The sequence below is a fragment of the Diabrotica virgifera genome, chromosome 9 (genome assembly GCF_917563875.1).
Source record: "Diabrotica virgifera virgifera chromosome 9, PGI_DIABVI_V3a".
Taxonomy (NCBI): Eukaryota; Metazoa; Arthropoda; class Insecta; order Coleoptera; family Chrysomelidae; genus Diabrotica; species Diabrotica virgifera.
In genome coordinates, this window is record NC_065451.1 from 153,223,478 (window position 1) to 153,244,728 (window position 21,251).

At 30.9% G+C, this 21,251-nt stretch overlaps 1 protein-coding gene across 1 annotated transcript in view; it reads right to left on the reverse strand.

The window, feature by feature from the left end:
• The window catches only part of LOC126892361 (uncharacterized), a 485,587-nt gene extending 464,946 nt beyond the window's left edge, over positions 1–20,641 (reverse strand). The window contains exon 1 of the mRNA XM_050661878.1: positions 20,272–20,641. Within this exon, the coding sequence (XP_050517835.1) occupies positions 20,272–20,499 (228 nt within the window). The 5' untranslated portion in view covers positions 20,500–20,641. The remainder of the gene's footprint in view (positions 1–20,271) is intronic.
• Between the last annotated feature and the right edge of the window lie 610 nt (positions 20,642–21,251).

Genomic DNA, 21,251 nt, shown 5'->3' on the forward strand with positions numbered 1-21,251 from the left:
AAGTGATCTAATTTTTGTCTTTATGTATTTTTTAGAATATGTTTTTTTGCTTGTCATGTGTTGTTTTGTGGAACTTTCTGTTTTTTATTTATGTTTTTAAATGTATTTTTTGGATTATTCTTACGTTTGCTATTCTTCTTGCTTGTTTAAAAAATTTTTTATGGATTTTACAATAAACCTTTATAGTTAATGCATGTGTTTTCTTGTTAAAAAACTGACAACGAATATCAATGAAGGGGGCCCCTAAACCTCCAGCGCCCAGGGCCCGAAGTTAGGTTAAACCGGCACTGCATCCAATCCATCTTAATGAGATTAACATAAACATTTCTGGAGTTTTATCTTCATGGCGAAAAATACCTTTTTAAAAAACTAAATAAACCACTGCCATACTATTTATATTTCTAATTATAACTTTGAAAAAATAATTAGTCAACAGTTATGTTTATAGGTACAATTTTATTACAGGTATAATTTTTATTCTCTATATGGGCTTCCATTTCCACAGTAATCAGGAAATATCAAATGACGGCTTCTTTTCTACTCATGCAGCTAACATGATATTTCTTCTAACTGTAGAGAGACAAAGATCTAATTACTGGTGACCTTGCTTATCTTATATCTAGAGGTTTTACCTAGACTCGAGTAGGATGTAGGTATTTAAAAAAGAATTGGAATGTTCTTTGAACAAAAGGCGATGGTACAATTTAATAATCAGGGTCAGCGTTTCCGTATGAATTAAATGAATAGGTATATTTGATAACTACGATAGTTATTGTATAATTAAGTACATTTTTATCTTAATAGTACGACTACACGAAGTCACAGAAAAATTCAGCTTGAGTCGAGGAGTAAGACAAGCTCTATAGGGGAGAGTTGGACAAAACGGGATACCATTCTTGCTTATTTTTATTACGGAAAAAATGTTAAAGCAATTATCATATTATTATTTTTTATAGGTATAACATTTATTGAAGCACACAAAAAACATATTTTTAGCTATTTTTAATGACTGGAATATAGTAAAAAAAATATTTATTAAAGTCCTGCACATCCCGTTTTAGCATACCACGGTTGGATAAAACGGGATAGGTTCACCATATTTAATTTTTTGCATAAAATTATCTAAAAAGTATATTTAAGTAGATATAAGACTGCAAATCAAAATTTACCTTTGAAAAAACAATATCTTCAGTAGTCAGAAACTTCAAAATAGGCCTTTTTTATGTTTTATTGCAAAATGGGAAATAAGATCTTTTATTTAGGACTAGGTCTAGGTACATATATCAGAACAAAAGTCACATAAAAATATGTTGTTCTTTTCTGCAGTATGAGAACACGCTTTATCGCTATTTAAAAAATTAATAGGCCAACAAATAAATAGGTGGCTAAAAAAGGGACTTAAAAAACTGTATCTCATTTTATCCAACTTATAAGTGTCCCGTTTTGTCCAACTCAGACATTTTTCAAAACAAAAATGGCTCCTGCCTAAACGTGAAAGTAAAATTAGATAGACTACACATGAGAATATTCGTTAATGGGTGCTTCATTAAATGTAATAGTCACCGGAATTATATGTTTAGATATGTAGGCAATATAATGTAGAAAACAACGCACTTAAAAGTACAAAGTACCAAAAAAATAGAGTCAAACAATTCTAAACACAACAACTTTTCATCAAATAATGGCATCGAGATAAAACGAACTGAGAATGTTAAAATGACGACCGAGAACAAGTTTTCGTCGTTGTCCGATTGATAGCAGCACTAGTTGGGTTTCTAGGCTAGGTATCCCGTTTTATCCGACTATCCCGTTTTATCCAACTCTCCCCTACTTTTACAATCAAGATGCAGTAGAAATAAACAAACCAAGCCACGTTAAATGCTACTAGGAGCACTCCCGAATCATAATTTACAATATACCTATCCTATCCTACATTGTAAATCCCAAATCATGATTTCCAATGTTTATACATTGTAAATTATGATTCGGGTGTGCTCCTAGTAGCATTTAACGTGTCTTGGTTTGTTTATTTCTACTGCATCTTGATTGTAAATTTAGTATCTACATTGTAAATCCCAAATCATGATTTCCAAAGTTTATACATTGTAAATTATGATTCGGGTGTGCTCCTAGTAGCATTTAACGTGTCTTGGATTGTTTATTTCTACTGCATCTTCATTGTAAATTTAATATCGAGTCAATATTAATTAAGAACACTCAATGGCAAGATATGGGATTTAGGAGTCCGTGTATGGAGAAGAGCAGCCACGGACAAGCAAGGGTGGAGGCAAAAAATAAAGGAGGCCAAGGCTCAATTTGGGCTGTAGTGTGGTAGAAGAAGAATGGCAAGATATGGACATCAAAATAGATGGAGAAGGATCAAATCATCTGATAGTCTGGGCAGACTGTCGGAGAATAGGCCGTTTTTGGGAAAAGTTATTTACTAGCAATTTTATTGCTGGAATCGAATCTTATGACTGTATATATTAATAATATAGGTATGCAAAGTCCGCAGATAGTGTGCTACTTTTTTTATAAACAAAATGGCGCCCGAAAATCGTGTTTTTTTCAATTTTTGCTCTATAACTCCAAAGATTTTAGGAAAATTTTCCCCGGAAAATGCAGGTTTTTCCAACAAAACTTTTAATTTTCAACTAAAATTTTATATAAGTAATTGTTCATCAATAATTAAATTGCTTGGTAATGTAAAAGATCCTTTCGTTTAGAATATAATTCCAGAAGCCGATCGATTTTGAATGAACAGTTTAGCAACAATTGAATTGTTAATTAAAAATTTACGGTGGCTATAATTACCACAATAATTATAATTCATAAGAATAACTATGATTTTTGTATAACGAGACACTGTACCTATCTAATGCACTTTATGGAATTGAAATTGGACTATTTAAGCGGCCTCAGAAATATTTTAAAATTATTAACAATTTTTTGGCTTATAAACAAATAGAATATCTCGGGAAATAATAAATTAAATTAAATCATGAAAACGTTATGGGAAAAAAAGCTGCAGGACACTTCTTTTAAAAGAAAAAACGTTTAATTGGGATGAGTGGTTCCTCAAATACAACCGTTCAAAGTTGACCGGAATTTATGGCAAAGATGTAAACAATAGGATCATAATTTTTAAACCATTACCTTTTTATTTTTGTTCTCTTTCTCCACACCAATTTTCATATCTTTAAAATACTCATAACATATATTATTATAATAAAAACTATCGATATTACGAGTGAAAATTGCCAAAAATAGCAAAATTCCATTCAAAAATTTGGTTGGAGAAAATGTAATCTCGAAGTTCAAAATCCGTTTACGTTAAAAAATCGCATTTTCTCGGCTTCCCATGAAGCAATTTTCTTCATTATTTTTTTGTTCCCAAGTAACTCGAGTAGAGCCATCCAACTAACGCATTATTAAATGTCAAAGTTGCTTTTGTTTTGTTATAATAAATTAATTTATTTATTATAACCAAATTTTTTAATTTGTTTAAATAAAGATTGTTTAAATAACTATACAGCTTTCAAATGAGAATATTTGTGTTTTTAACGTTAAAAGGTACACATGTAGTAGTAAGTCTATCTAAAAAAAGTCTACAACTGGAACAAACATGTAGTTTTCTTTTCTTATAAATAAATTAATTTATTAGAATAAAACAAAGGCAAGATTGACATTTAATAATGCGTTAGTTAGGTGGCTCTACTCGAGTTACTTGGGAACAAACAAAGAATGAAGAAAATTGGTCCATGGGAAGCCGAGAAAATGCATTTTTTTAACGTATACCGATTTTAAACATTGAGATTACATTTTCTCCAACCTAATTTTTGATTGGAATTTTGCTATTTTTGGCAATTTTCACTCGTAATATCGTTAGTTTTTATTATAATAATATATGTTATGAGTATTTTAAAGATATAAAAATTTGTGTGGAGAAAGAGGACAAAAATAAAAAGGTTATGGTTCAAAAATTATGATGCTATTGTTTATATTATCTTTGCCGTAAATGCCGGTCAACTTTGACCGGTTGTATCTCAGGAACCACTCATCACAATTAAACTTTTTTTCATTTAAAGAAAGCGTCCTGTCGCTTTTTTGTCAATACTGTTTTCATGATTTCATTTAATTTAGTATTTCCCGAGATATTCTATTTGTTTATAAGCCAAAAAAATTGTTTATAATTTTAAAATATTCCTGATGCCGCTTAAATAGTCCAATTTCAATTCCGAAAAGTGCATTAGATAGGTACAGTGTCTTTTTATACAAAAATCATAGTTATTCTTATGTATCGTAATTATTGTGGTTATTATAGCGACCGTAAACTTTTAATTAACAATTCAATTGTTGCTAAACTGTTCATTCAATTTAGATCGGCTTCTGGAATTATAATCTATACGAAAGGATCTTTTATATACCAAGTTATATAATTATTGATGAACAATTACTTATATAAAATTTTAGTTGAAAATTAAAAGTTTTGTTGGAAATACCTGCATTTTCCGGGGAAAATTTTCCTCGAAGTAAATCGGGAAAAACACGTCTCTATGCAGAATTTAATAACGGTGAATTTTTATTTGGGTGTTTTTGGTGTAAAGTTAAAATCTTTGGAGTTACAGAGAAAAAATTGAAAAAAACACGATTTTCGGGCGCCATTTTGTTTATAAAAAAAGTAGCACACTATCTGAGGATTTTGCATACCTATATTATTAATATATGCAATCATAAGATTCGATTCCAGCAATAAAATTGGTGGTAAATAACTTTTCCTTGTATTTTGCTAATTAGCCCAGAGTATGAGGTTTGCGCATGATTACGGAATGGATAGTTACAGGAAATGTCCCATTTAAACAAACCAGAAGGGGGCTGAGCGAAATTTTGGGGAGAAATTGTTTAAACAAATTCAAAAGATCGCCTTTTTTGCTCTGGAAAATATTTTTTAGGTGTTTGGGTCAGGAAAAATGTAAAAATATGCATTTTTGATGCTTGAAAAGTCATGTAAATTATTATTTACATGACATATCAAAAAACAACTTTTGAGATAGAATTCAACATCATTAATCAAGTAGTAGTAAACAATGGGTACAACGAACAAACAATTAACAACATTTTACTAAAAAATGCATAAGAAAGCCCTGAACTTAGTCTTCCACAACCACAGAAAAACCCAGTACCTTCTGATCTATCACATACTACACAGGAAATAATTCAACAAAAGTAGCCAAGCACATAAAAAAGAAAGGAATAACAACAGATTTCAGAACAAATAACAACTATAATAATAATGTATGGCATTTTTGCCGGGGAGATCCTTTCGGACAGTTCCGGCGCCATTTACATCTTTAACCCTGTTTCAAGTAAGTGTAGTGCCGATGTACACTAGCCCAGGGGGACCGACAGCTTAACGTGCTCTCCGAGGCACGGTGAGACGGCTCGTGTCATTATTGTAAATGAAAATGGTTTGTCTTTGGCAGGGCTCGAACCCACGTGCACTGGCGTATGAGGCCAGCGATTATGCCGTTACTCCACGGCCGCTCACGCAAAACACACAAATCTCACTCACTCACACAAATAACAACTAAGGCAAATACATTAATAACAATAAGAGCCATAAGAAAAAGCAATTACAGACAAAGCAGTATACAAACTGACATGTGGTAACTGTCCAAAAACTTACATCGATCAAACTGGCACAACCTTTTACAAACGCAAAGCAGAACACAAAAGGGCTTTCAATAATAAAAAAACAGATTCTACATACGCACTTTACCATCTAGATCTAGATCATAATCATTCGTTTTTATGAAGAGTGTCAAATTTTTCATATTCAAAATAGAGCCTTAAGCTATCTTTATTAGAATCTATGAATTTGTTCTGAAGCTGTTTCCTTGTGGCATTTTTATAATTAACTATTTAGATGGGAAATAAGCCACAATTAAATTGAATTGAAAAGAATAATTTTATTAACGTTTCGACGCCCAAATCGGGTGTCGTTGTCAAAATACATTTTGTACTACTAAATTAAACAAAAATGTTGTTGCTTAGTAAAAAATTCTTCTAATAATTTATTTAATCTGACTCATTTATATCGGCAATTCAGACATATACAGGGTGTTTCATTAATAATTGTCCATATAGGAACTGGAGAAACCTTAGCACAAAATACGAAGATTTAACCTAAAACACTTAAATAAAATGTGGTTCTTTACTGAGTTACAGGGTGTTTTATCTAAAAAGTTAAAATCTATTTTTGCTCAGCATTTTAAAACTATTCGACGTATCCTTTTCATACTTGGCAGAAAGTGCGACTACTATACACCCTACTAAATTATGATAAACAAACGTTTCTAGCTACTACCAGAGGCGTACGACAGGGGATAGTGAATGGTTGACCCCTCTCAAATTCTACGCCACTGGCGGAATTACTACTTTAGTGCCATTTTTAGATTTTACCATACTTTCTACGTAAATAATATACTTCTCATTGGTATCGATAAAGTCATTAGTTTTCGAGATATTTGAAGTTGAATATGAAACGGCACATTTATTTTGATTAATTTATGATATGATTCATATGGTTAAAATTTAAAAATTATTTGTACCCTGTACTTAAAAACTATTTGGTGTATCCTTATCATATTTGGCAGAAAGTGTAGGTACTGTACACCCTACTAAATTAAGATAAATAAATGTTTCTAGCTACTACCAGAGGCGTACGACAGGGGATAGTGGCTGGTTGACCTTTCCCAAATTCTACGCCACTGACAAAATTGCTATTTTAGTATAATTTTTTGATTTTTTATTACTTTTTATGTAAATAATATACTCTTCATTCGTAACGATAAATGATTAGTTTTCGAGATATTTGAAATTAAAAATGAAGCGACACAATAAATTAATCAAAATAACCGTGCCGTTTCATTTTTAACTTTAAAGATCTCGAAAACTAATGACTTTATCGTTACGAATGAAAAGTAGGTGATTTACATAGAATCATAGAAAGTATTGGAGAATCCAAAAATTGAACTAAAATAGCAATTCCGCCAGTGGCGTAGAATTTGGAAAGGGTCAACCATTCACTTTCCCCAGTCGTACGCCTCTGGTAATAGACAGAAACCTTTGTTTAGCATAATTTAGTAGTTTGTACAGTACCTATACTTTCTGCCAAGTATGAAAAGGATACGTCGAATAGTTTTAAAATGCTAAGCAAAAATAATTTTTAAATTTTTAGATAAAACACCCTGTAATTCAGTAAGGAACCACATTTTATTTAAGTGTTTTAGGTTAAATCTTCGTATTTTGTGCTAAGGTTTCTCCAGTTACTATATGGACAATTATTAATGAAACACCCTGTATATTGTACATTTTAAAGTAGAAGACTTTAAAATGAAATTGCCAATATTTATGAGTTGCGTTCCTGGGACGACTTTACTGAAAAATAGTTCATTCGATTATATGAAATCAACCCCAACTCAAAAATATCCTCCACAAAAAAATCATAGCATGTGATCTGTCTTTAAAAAGACAACCAAATGCAACGGTGACAGTAAAATTCTCGCGTTAGAGATTCCATAGTAAATCACGAGGAAAAAACCAGGAAAAAACCTCGTGATACTATCCCGACATCGTAAGTATTTGGACTTACATTTAGTTTACTCTCAAAACCAATACCAAATTCTGACTGTAATAATAATATATATGTTGTTTACATTATAAATAATATTAATAATACATAGATATATAAGTAATACTAAAATATAAAATATATACTAACTCGATATGTTATTGACTTACTAATCGTGGTATTTTCTTTCTATTGACTTCCTCTTTCAGTATGGGTAACCACATCCTACTGCATTCTACCGAGGAATTTGCGACACAATTAGTTTCATTTAGCATCATTAGAGCTGCTTCTTTGATTTTTCTCTTTTTACTATCTGTTTCTTTCAGGACTATACTTGAATCTCTCCACTGAACTCTATGTTCATTATCCCATGCGTGTTTACATATTTGAGATCTATCAAATTCTCTATTTTTAATATAAGACTTATGTTCACTTCTTATTCTAACGTTTAATGGTCTTGATGTTTCACCTGAATAAAAGTTTTCGCATTAACAAGGTATTTTATAAATACAATTCTTTGTCCTTTCTTGTTTATTATTAGGTTTAGTTTTAGATAGAATAGATCCCAATGTGTTTGTTGTTTTGAATGTTTGAAATTGTTGAAATGTTGAATTTATTTCCTGGAATAGTCGGATAGTCCTTTTATGATTTACTATGGAATCTCTAACGCGAGAATTTTACTGTCACCGTTGCATTTGGTTGTCTTTTTAAAGACAGATCACATGCTATGATTTTTTTGTGGCGGATATTCTTGAGTTGGGGTTGATGTCATGTAATCGAATGAACTATCTTTCAGTAAAGTCGTCCCAGGAACGCAACTCATAAATATTGGCAATATCATTTGAAAGTCTTTTACTTTAAAATATATAATATTATGTCTGAATTGCCGATATAAATGTGTCAGATTAAATAAATTATTAGAAGAATTTTTTACTAAGCAACAACAAGCAAAACACGAAGACATCTGGAAACTAACGAAATGAAGATCTTAAGAAGGATTGCTGGAAAAGGACTACAGGATAGGGTAAGAAGTGAGGAAATCAGACGCATATGTGGAGTAGACAATATAAATACCTGGGTAAAGAACAGAAAAGAAGAGTGGAATGAGCACATAAGCAGGATGTCTGAATCAAGGATAGTAAGAATAGCCAGGGACAAGTCACCGTTAGGCAGGAGAAGTATAGGACGCCCAAGGAAAAGATGGAATGACAACTTAGGGGCAGAATGAAAGGCACCATTGAAGAAAAACAAGCAGTACTGCCTACATAAAAGAAGAAGAAGAAGATTAAATAAATTATTAGAAGAATTTTTTACTAAGCAACAACATTTTTGTTTAATTTAGTAGTATTTTGTATTTTGACAACGACACCCGATTTGGGCGTCGAAACGTTAATAAAATTATTTTTTTCAATTTAATTGTGGCTTATTTCCCATCTAAATAGTTAATTAGAGAATCTATGAAAATTAATGAATTAAAAAATACAGATATAATACTGAATGACCAACTTGAGACAAACAGTTCCCCATTACTCAACACTCAACATATTCAGTTAGAGACTTTAAAGTGCAGACACATAGTAAAACACATCACTTGAGATTGAGAAAGGTACTCTGCCGAAACAGATGTAGTAACATTAATTTATAATAAATTTTGTGGAAGGATTAAAAACAAAAGTTTTTCAGTGTTTTATTGTTCAATGTGCAGTAACACTAGTACTTGCATAAAATGCAATACTAGTAGAGCCGGGACAGGGTATTAATATCTTCTTCTTCCTCTTTTTATGTATATGTAGACATGACTATAATGATGTATTGTATGTAAATATATAAAGAAACAAAAGAAACGTAGGGGCATAAGTATTGTTTCCGAAATAAACTCTATGTGCGAATATTTCAATCTTTATTAAAAATATTTCAGTGTAGTTTTGGCTTTAATTTTAGTTCTTTGTTTGCACACAATCTTCACAACTAAATTATCGATCATATACATCATTTACTTGCACGACAACGAACTATATGATACTTTATGACCGGCCACCTGCTTAATGACAAGGCCCTCTACCCAAGGGTTCGTAATCAAAACAAACACATCATTAACGGCGTTGATTCACAGGAAACAACTCTTTTCCCGACCGCCGCCATCACAAAATCTCTTCACGCGACTCCCTCCATCCTTTTCTTGCCCATGTCAATTGAATACGTGAAATTGCCGACGTGTGTGTGTCGGTTTTTTATTCTTTGTAAGTACCAACGTTGTGTGTGAACCAGCCGTGGTTCCGGTATGGGGTTGAGCCGCATTGGAGAGTTAATTCTTTTTACTGTACTTGAATTTGTTGTATTGTGTACGACGATAAGGATTTGATGTGTTATTTATAATTCAGTAGTTTGCATAAGTGAATGTTTATGTAAAAGGGCTTTGAGTCATTGATAAGGGAGTTAACGAACTTTATCAGAATATTGGCGATATATTAAAAGAAACAGTATATTTTATAAGCGTAGTTAACGGAAACAGGAATGGTATTTACACATTTAAACCCGTAAATATTGCAATCAGGTTAAACAGAGAATTCGGGAAATCATTTAAACTAATATAAAGGCTCTAAAAATACGGTAACAAAAATACAGGTCATTAATTTAAGTACATATTCTGAGACCAAAAACAGTTCGAATGAACCTAACTTACCTTAGTACAAATATGCACATAAAAAAAGTTACAGCCCTTTGAAGTTACAAAATGAAAATCGATTTTCTCGAATATATCGAAAACTATTAGAGATTTTTTATTGAAAATAGACATTTGGCATTCTTATGGCAGGAACATCTTAAAGAAAAGTTATAGAAAAATTTGTGCACCCCCTAAAAATTTTGTGGGGTTTTATTCCCTTAAAACCCCCCAAACTTTTGTGTACGTGCTAATTAAATTATTATTGTGGTACCATTAGTTAAATTCAATATTTTCAAAACTTTTTTGCCTCTTAGTATTTTTTCGATAAGGCAGTTTTTATCGAGATGCGGCTTGTTTTTAAAAATGTTTAAATACAAAATTTATGGGAGTTTTGTGCCTTTAAACCCCCCAAATGTTTGTGTACGTTCCAATTAAACTATATCTGCGATACCATTAGTTAAACACAATGTTTTTAAAACTTTTTTGTCTCTGTATTTTTCCGATAAGGCACCTTTTATCGAGATGTGGCTTCTATTTTAATATGGTTCAAAATATACCTAAAAATGTAAATCATAAATAAATTTTCATATAAGTCTTCATAATCGTATTTAACCATATAGAAATATGTGGTGGATTTGACAAATATTCAACATATCTCGATAAAAACTGACTTTTCGAAAAAGTATAAAGAGGCAAAAACGTTTTTAAAATATTGTGTTTAACTAATGGTACTACAATAATTAAATTGGAACTTTCACAAAAGTTTGGGGGGGTTTAAAGGAACAAAACCCCCATAAAATTTTTAAGGGGTGTCCAAATTTCACTATAATTTTTTCTTAAGATACTACTGCCATAAGAATGCCACATGTCCACTTTCAATAAAAAAATCTCTAATACTTTTCGATATATTGGAAAAAATCGATTTTCATTTTGTAACTTCAAAGAGCTGTAACTTTTTTATGTGCATATTTGTACTAAGGTAAGTTAGGTTCAATCGAACTATTTTTGGTCAGAGAATATGTGATTAAATTTATGACCTGTATTTTTGTTACACCCATATTTAGTTTATACATAAGAAATAAGCAAGTCTTATATTCTATATTCACAATGCCTTATTACCCTATTTATGTATTTTAATTTGGAAACTGTCAAATAATGCAACCACTGAAGCTTTTCGCCTCAGATTTCGTTAAACCTCCATCGATTTTCATGAAAATTGGTGAGTGGTTAGGATATTTCAAGAAACAAAAGTGATATGGTGCCAACTTGCGCTTTTACCCTTCGCGGGAGTGAAAATTCGACACCCCCATCGAACAAGGTTGTAACTCAAGTTACAGCTGTTTTCAGATTTCAACACAGGCGAATTCAGCAAAAAATTGCGCACACGTCAATATAATCGACATAGTCTAATTCTCAATAGTTTGGCTAATACTCCATTGAAAAAAGTTGTATTTTAACTGGCCAATTTTAAGGTGGGCCATTTTAGCGTGAAAAAGGCAGTAACACTGGATACTCCCTATGTTAAATATTTACTTCCTTTATACTTGACGATTAACAAGGTTGTTAAATGAGTTAAAACTTTGTTGCACGTATGTTTAATTTATAAAGTATTTAAACATATGGTGTATCTTATAAGTCAATTTATCGAAATGAAAATAAAAAAAGGATTTAAGGACTTTTTTCCATTTTGATAGTTGCGGTGGACAAAATAAATATATAATAGTTTTTGCTAAATACTTCTATATAGTGAAACAGTGTAATATTAACATTACAATACACATGTATTTTTCGAAATAGCACATTCACAAAACGAGGGTGATTTAATGCATGCTCTTATAGAAAAACGGAAAAAACATTAAGTCGTATATGCTCCAGACCAATGGATAACCATGATACGATATGCCAAAGCATCAGGCAAGCCTAAATCCGTAACTGAAATAAATCAGAACCAAATTCTAAATTTTGACACATTTAAGGACACATATGTTAATTTTGAAGTAGATATTAATAGTAAAAGACTAAAGTAATCAAGTAAAATGGTCTAGAATAATTAAATATTTACAGATATGCAATAAAAATGCGATAAATTTGAGATATTTTATACCATGATTTTTTCATAGTGATAGAATATTATTGTTATTGTAAAATTTATAATTTCCAATTAAAATTGTGAAAACTGTTAGTTGATATTTTGTTTAAATAATAACTCAAAACATACAACATATTAATAGTTAAACGGGAAAAATAATTAACACAGAGAGTGTAAAATGATTGTTAGGCGACTTACAACCTTTTTCTACGAATACTCATGTTTAATCTCAAGGTTGTATCTCCATCAAACTCAAGATTTTCAATAGTTATTAAAATTACAAAACATACATCTCACAGTAATCTCTTATTATGATATAAATACCATATCAAATTAGTGTAAAAGAGTCTAATCATTTCGCTACAAATTTTTAAAAAGTCATGTTTTCGTTTTTTGCCTCTCCTGTAAAATCGCTAAAACTGAGTTACAACCTTGTTCGATGGAGGTGTCGAATTATTGTATTCAAAATAACACCATAAGTCGATAGGGAGACAAATTATATGCAAAATTTATTAAATAAAGTTATAACAATAAATCAATACTTTTTAAGTTATTAAAGATTAAAGATTTTAATTTTTCGTGAAAAAAACTGCATGTTTTAAGGCCACTTTTCATATACAACTCAAAAGCTATGTTTTTACAAAAAGGTTATCCTCACCACAGTCCTTACCAAAATTGAAGATAATAAAAAACCGAATAAATTCCTGACTTGAAAAACCTTTTAATGTTAAAAATGTTAGAAAAAAAAGGAGTCTAATGCTCATAATCTTTTTGAAGGTTTTATTAACTACAGTTTGTGGGCGACCGGTTTCGGCGTTTACAATTTGTAAGCCATCATCAGGCCCTTAGAAACTGAACAAAGCTAAAAATAAATGAAGCTGTGTCAAAATACAGTTGACCTAGGTTAAGTTTTAGGTGTTAGGTTTAACAATAGGTAATAAAACACAGAAGGTGTCACAAAGGTGTTCGAATGGATCAGTACTAATCTGATGTTAACTGTTGTACTCAGTATATGATATATAAAGTATTAATCATTACAAATATTGGTACTTACATATCAGTACAAGAAGTATACAGTGTACAATCTGGTACAAGAAGTATATAACTGTATACTTCTTGTACTGATATGTAAGTACCAATATTTGTAATTATTAATAGTTTATATATCATATACCCACATAACAATTTCATGTTCTTAGTAGATTCATAGAACATACTTTTCAGAAAAAGTATATACTGAGAATGTGCGTAATTACCATTGCGAATGTGCAGAGCAGATACTGAGTATATACTACATTACAGTACTTAAACGTTCTATGTATATACTTAGAATGTACTACCGCACTTCTTTTCAGTATATACCAAGAATGTTCTTTTTAGAACATTCCAAGGACGTGCTATAAACCTTCTATGTGTATACTTAGAACATACTACCGCACATCTTTTTAGTTTATACCAAGAAGGTACTTTTTAGAATATTCCAAGGAAGTGCTATAAACATTCTATTTATATACTAAGAACGTACTACCGCACATCTTTGTATGGGAAGAATATTATATTTTTAAGAATATTCTAAGAAAGTGCTATCAAGTGCTATATTGCTTAGAAGTATGTTTTCAGCATCACCTAATCTCATCTTAGGTTCTACTGGTTCTACCAAATATCTATTTACATATTTTAATTGCAAATGAGAATGTAGTTAGTACCTACATTCTACAATATTACTTAAAAAGTAAGTACATATTTATAAATTTTAGTTATTTACATAAATCATTATATAATATTTAGCTAAACTAAACTATGCATAATAAGTAACTAAAATGTATATAATACATATATGTACTTACCTATTTAAGTAATATTGAGTTATCAAAATAGATTATATGTATTTTGAAGCACCGCAAACAAAATAAACAGATTATGTATGTTCTTTAGTCCTAGTACTACATCATTCGCCTTCATCCTTAACACTGCATAGATCCATAGATGATACAAATAATGAAATAATGCCTGTTTTCTTTTTCATATTTTACGGTTTTTTCCTATCCCTGATCCATTCAGGTAAGAATAGAAATGGTCAGAATATGATGGGGGGGGGGGGGGTTATGAATGTATTGTGGAATAACAAAATCGGTGGTCAGTGTTGCCAAACGGAGAGAAATTTCCCTTTTTGCGGGAATTTTCAACATAAAAGGTGATAAAGGGAAAAAGTTAACTCAAAAGGGAATTATTGTTCCAGTCCAAATTGTAAAATATTAAGAAAAAATCAAAATATTTGAAAATAATTCAACATATCTTCTCAGATTTTGTAAACAGGAGGGAAGTTTTTTTTTATAAAAGTGGGAATTTTTAAGGTAAGTTGACGGAAAAAGCTTACTCGACGGTTGGCAACGCCAAAGCCTTTGGTTGCTTTGGTTGTGCAGTTTGACACGTTTTGGTTCTGCGAAATGGCCTATTGAATTGAATGTACCTAAATTCAAATTCCAAGGATGTAAAAATACTAATGATTCATGATAAACTCGAAATGGTAAAGTCATTTCAATTATGAAAACGAATTTTTAATAGTATCTATGTAAACGTTAATACAATTAATGTTTAAACTTTTTTACCCTACAACAATTTTGAAATGAAATTCGTCCAATACTACCTACATACATAAATTTTATTAATTATGTATTCTAAAAAATAACGAAGTTGATAATCTATAAGGCTAATATTATACTTCCTATACATACAAATTATTTTTAAGATATTTTAAAAGTATCTACTTATAAGTATGTGTTAAGAATGTACTTATAAGTATGTGTTAAGAATATTCGATAAAGGTATATTCTAAGAATAAACTTTTACGAATATTCCGAGATCCTACGTACACGAATATACTTAGTATATTCGGTACGAGAATATACTTTGAAGTATATGCAAAGAACATGAAATTTAGAATGTTTTTTAAGGTAGATGCTATGCTTGTACTACACATATACTAAAAAGAATATACTCCGACGAATGTTGGTAGTATATGCTTAGAACATGATGCGAACATCATTGTTATGTGGGTACTGACTACAACAGTTAACATCAAATTAGTACTGGTCCATTCGAACACCTTTGTGACACATTCTGTGTTTTATTACCTATTGTTAAACCTAACACCTAAAACTTAACCTAGGGCAACTGTATTTTGACACAGCTTCATTTATTTTTTTAGCTTTGTTCAGTTTCTAAGGGCCTGATCGCCTGATGATGGCGTACAAATTGTAAACACCGAAACCGGTCGCCCACAAACTGTAGTTAATAAAACCTTCAAAAAGATTATGAGCATTAGACTCCTTATTTCCTAACATTTCACAATGTGCTCATACCAGCAGCTAGTTCATCACTTTTAATATTAGTTCAAAATGAATTATAGGTAATTCAATGTATATTTTTTTCGGCGAGTACTCAAATCTAAGTACTTATTCAAGTTTAAATAACGAGAAAATGGTGCATTTTATAAAATACACTTACTAAACACTTGTCAAAGTAATCAGAAATACCTATCAAATGAGCTCCAAAAGAAGTTGATAAAATCAAAATTAAGCAAGTTATGATGAAAATAAGAGAACCCTTTATAATTTTCTAGGATAAAGTGAAAAATAAAACATACGCCATTTCCGCAAAAATTAATATTTATAGTAATTCCTACAAGACTTTCTTTACTTTAGCATAATTAATGACCTCAAAAAGTTTGACCGGTTTAGAATGGATATTTTTGAAAAAAATATGATTTATAAAAATAAGAATCTTCAACTTTTCATAAATTTCATTTTCCTTTGATAATAACTCTAAAAATTGTTGGTATACTTATGTAAAAAAATGATTGCTAAAAACCAAATTTTTGCTTTTTCTTTACCAAATATTTTACTTTTTTTAATACTATTGTAGGTATAATATAACAGAGAAAAAAACGTTTAAAGCCTAAATTTTACTGCGAGAACCATCTTAACTTTTTTTTACAAAAAACTTAAAAAATGAGTTTAATACGTTTTTATACTTCTTGAAATTATCTTTCAAATGGTTTTTAGATAAACCTTATAACTTATATCATAAAAATTAACAGAATTATTCTAAAAAACACCATAACATTATTTTGGAAAAATTTTTGGGTAAAAAATGTTAATGCTATCAACTTTTTCGGGAACTCATTTGATAGATATTTCTGAGTATTTTGACAAGTTCTTAATAAGTATGTGTATGTTACGGTAATTGTGACAGTATGTGACAATTCGCTCTGAAAGAAGTAACACAAAAGCTAGATTTGAGTTTTATAAAATTAAAATCAGTTATTTAGTGAATTTATAGAAATGTAGTGCCACTTCCAATCCAAAATTTTATACCACCTCTGTTGTTTTGTCTGTGTAGTTATAAAAATCGTATGTGTTCTGTGTTAATTTATTTATTTATTTTAAAAAAAATTTTCAAGTAAGTGCCTACACCCTATTTATTCAATATTTCTTTCTGAACATACACTATCATACAATATCTCAAACAAACCCCTTCTTTTTCAGATCACCTTTAATATTTTACAGTTTTTCAACCAATATTATTTTGACAATTTTTTTTGTCTTATCTTTTTTATCTAATTACTTTTCTTTTAATCCTCTACATTCCATAGATTTCCAAGTGTTTGGCACCTACAATGATACTAATCTAATGACATCCCGTAGTCTTGTGACTGGGAACAATTAAAACTTGAATATATATTTATTCCTATTTGTCATTTTCCTTACTTTGACCTCTGCCCATAGCTCAAAACATCTACGAGCAAAGACCTTCACAATATTACAATTGTTTACAATAAGTCTATTTAGAACTTAGCTGCATTTAAGAACATTCCCCCTCGAACGTTGTCTTTCTCATTACTAATACATCTTTCTCTGTTTCACAACACATCTGCCTTCAGGATCCATTCCATTTCACTATGTTCTGACCTACGAAGCATGTCCGCTTGCCCAATCCCTACCTAGCTATCCTATTGGCATAAGTTGGACGTATAAACATGTTATCGATGTACTTACAAAGCATCCCTTGTAACGGCATCATTTAACTACTTGTAACGCCGACCTGATGATGATCTGAATATAGGTTTGGATCCCGCGTATGAAAAAAAAAGTTGATTAATAGCAAGCTGAAAATTTGTTAATAGCTTAAGGGTGTCTAGTCGGACAAACTTTGATATATGGGAACACTGGAACAGGGGCAGTTTTAATTGTGGAACAGGTTAAAAATTTGGAACGGCCAGACCACGAAAACGGCACATGTATTTTGTCCGACAGAACAGACTTAAACTCTCCGAACAGAGATTAAACTCTCATGCAAAAATCAGACTGCTATTTGTCACCAAATGAGCGTTTTAATGAGTGGAACATGTAGAATATGTCAAATGACAGGGATTATGACAGGTTCATAGAGGCAAGCCTCTAGTACCCCGAGCTTATGAAATTAATCTTTAGCAGATGCAATGGAAACTGGAAGTGCACGTGGTTGCCGAAAAGCAGACCTCAAATGTTCAGCAGTGTGCCTCTATTGTGGTGTTGAAAGTTGCAGTAACATCGTGGACATATATCAACATTAATTATTGAAAAAAATGAATTGGTAGATAAATTACCGACACTGACGCCAACTCTAACTCTCGTTATACCACAAAAATTCACCTCGGATACTGATTCAGATCTTGACTCGCAGCCTGGACCATCGAAAAAAATGAAAAAATAATAACTATGATAGATCTTTTTTAACATATAATAATTAATAATATTATTTTGTCTCAAAATTGTCCGTGGATTAGTAGGTAGGTACTATTGGGGATACCACACAAAAAACGCGCCTCCAGACTCTACCTCATAGGTGGCCGGGAAAAGTGTCAAAAATAGCTTAATAATAGCATAGGAATGTTAAAATCATAATAAATAAATATATAGATAGAAAATTAAGCCCAAGGTTTTGTTTTTATTGTATTCCTATGAGAATTCGAGAATCTGGTCAAGTTTGGAGCGCTGTAAAACCTAGATAAATAAATAAAATTATATAACTTTATAGTAGAAATTGTTCGTTGAAAAATCCTCTATAAAATCGTTATGATGTTAGATGTTATTTTATTGTAAAATGAACGAAAAAAAGTTATAACCTCCAAAAGGAAACTTGTTAAAAAAGTTTTACTTATTTTTGTTTATATCTTTTTTGTTGGTCACTTGACGATAAAAAGTAATAGAAATAAAATTGTAGAAAATTTAATTTGCTACATTTTATGTGGAACTAAATTTTCTGTATGGTTGCTAGTTTAGAAGATACAGCGCGAAAGCCCTTTTCACCCCTTCTTCCAAGATGACGGCCGGGGGACAAGGGCGGCGACCCCAGAAACTTGAACTTAGGCTTCTACTGAACCCCCTACATATTAAAAAAATAAAATTGGCTCCTCTAAGAAATGCAACCCTAAATGTAACATTTCAATGGACTACCAATAAAATAGTAAATTACTGTGTTACTGTTGTTTATTGTTTAATAAAAACAAAACAAAATAAGTTATCCGTCTTCAGGGATTTTTCATCAGCTACCCCTCATATACATAGGTATACCTTTTAGAACCGTCAACAGAGTCTATTTTACTTCAAATCAGGCCCGAGGCACTGCACAATTTTCGGGCCCCTAAATATAATTTAATCATAATAATAACTTTTTTAATGTATTAATTATTTAATAGAAATATAGTTGCACAAGAAAATAAAATTTTTATTAACAATAAATAAACTTTATATTTAAACAATTAAACATTGTTTAAGGGGATAGGCGCAAACTTTCGGCTTCAATGCTATTTAAATGCATTCGTTTTTTTCGAAGCCTGAGGAAACTAATAAGTGTTTTTGAAAAATTTAAACGCAGAATGAAAGATTATGTTACTACCGAGGACCGAAAGTCCCTGAAATCTTCTATAATGTTTATTTTAATAAGTTACAGGGGTGAAAAAAAAGAAAATTGAGTGTGATTTTAAATATCTTTTTCAAAAGAAACTTTTTATTCATTCTGCGTCTAATTTTTTTTAAATATTTATTAGTTTCCTGAGGATTCGAAAAAATGAATGCATTTAAAGAGCATTGAAGCCGAAAGTTTGCGCCTATCCACTTAATCATAACTCTTATGGTTAATTTATCATTGCCTGTTCGTAAAACGAAAGAATTTTGAAAACTTGTTTTGTTATTGTAATAATGTTTAATAATTTAATATTTTTAGTTTAATAATTTTGTTTTGTTATTGTTATAATGTTGTGTTTGGGTGATCTTTCCGGGCCCCATTCAAATATGGGCCCGAGGCAGGTGCCTCACGGGCCTAGTGGTAAAGTAGGCCCTCTCGTCAAATAATATATATTTATGTATAAGACGTTTAAGTGAAATCCATGATTTTTACATAGATAAACTGGCGTATACGTAAAATACCGCCGACAAGATAAGAGGGATTAAAAAATAGTGTTAAATTTTTTTAGTAGAATTAACACTGTTAACTTTTCTTACACAAATGTCATAACATTTTAAAAATAATTGTTGTATTTTAGACATTTTTGATCAAAAATTTCTTTGTTAGAGAAAACCGGCATTCAATTTTAACTTTAAAATTGTTGCTTCAATAAGCTGCAACATCTATCATCTGTCAGCGGTATAACAAGAAAAATCGTTTTATTTATCTTCTTGCAAAAAAGAAAAAATATTAACAAATGAGAATGCTCATTCCTTTTTAAATTCACGTAACAATAATTGTAACAGTGTCGTAATATTTGAGGTAATACTGTCACTTTACATTCATTATCGATAAAGTCAAACAAAAAACTAGCAATATAAGTCATGGCTGACTCACCTTTCGCATTTTCACTTCTTGGGTCTCTTGATTTTGCACAGAAGGTCTATCAGAAACTTCCTTTTTGAAAATCTCAGATTTTGTTTTAACCTCACTTCCCATTTGTTGATAATCCAAAGATTTCGGCTGTTTATATTGCGAATTTACAGCCATTGAACGTGCAAAACAACTCTTGTAATTTCGGTTTTCGAATTCACTGTTAAAGTCGTATTGCAGATTATCAGTCATTGTGTCCTTGCACTGTTTATTTTACACAACAAATAAAACACTATTCATGCCGAAACGAGCAGGTAAAAGGACCCTAAGTTACACACTCTACCATAGCCGCAAGAATACTGAAATGTTTTCAAGTTTGAAAGTCGAATGTAACGCGCGAATGAGCACTACACCAATGAAACTACACCTGGGAACTTCTTTTACAATCAACGTGCGCACAGACAACAAAACACTGAACTTTTTGTAGTCCAGTAAAAACACAATTTTGAAACTGATTAATCTGTTTCGTCAAAAATATTTTATGTTCATCCGTACATTCAGGATATAAATTAGTAATTCAATTTTCCATTTATAATATTTTCATAAAATAATAGTATGAATTTTAAATAAATAAAAATTGTTTAAAACCGAAATAAAATTCAATGTACTATTTGAGTTCCCTCTATGAATGGTTGACTAAATAATAATGAAGAAATCTGTAGAAATAATAAAATAATTATTAAATAATATTTAGTAGGGGAGGAAAGCATGCTAAATTTGCAGTTACTCGAACGTTATGGAGACCTATTGGGTTGTGAAGAATAACTCCTAAAACCAAAAAATGTTAGGTAAGATAAGTTTTCCATGTTAGTGCGGACTTTTCATTTTTTAATTTAATTTTCCATTTCCAACAACAACAATATGAAAAAAGTCATCATCATCATCATCCAGCCTCAAAAGTCCACTGCTGAACATAGGCCTCCTCCCCTCGTTTCCAACCCCAT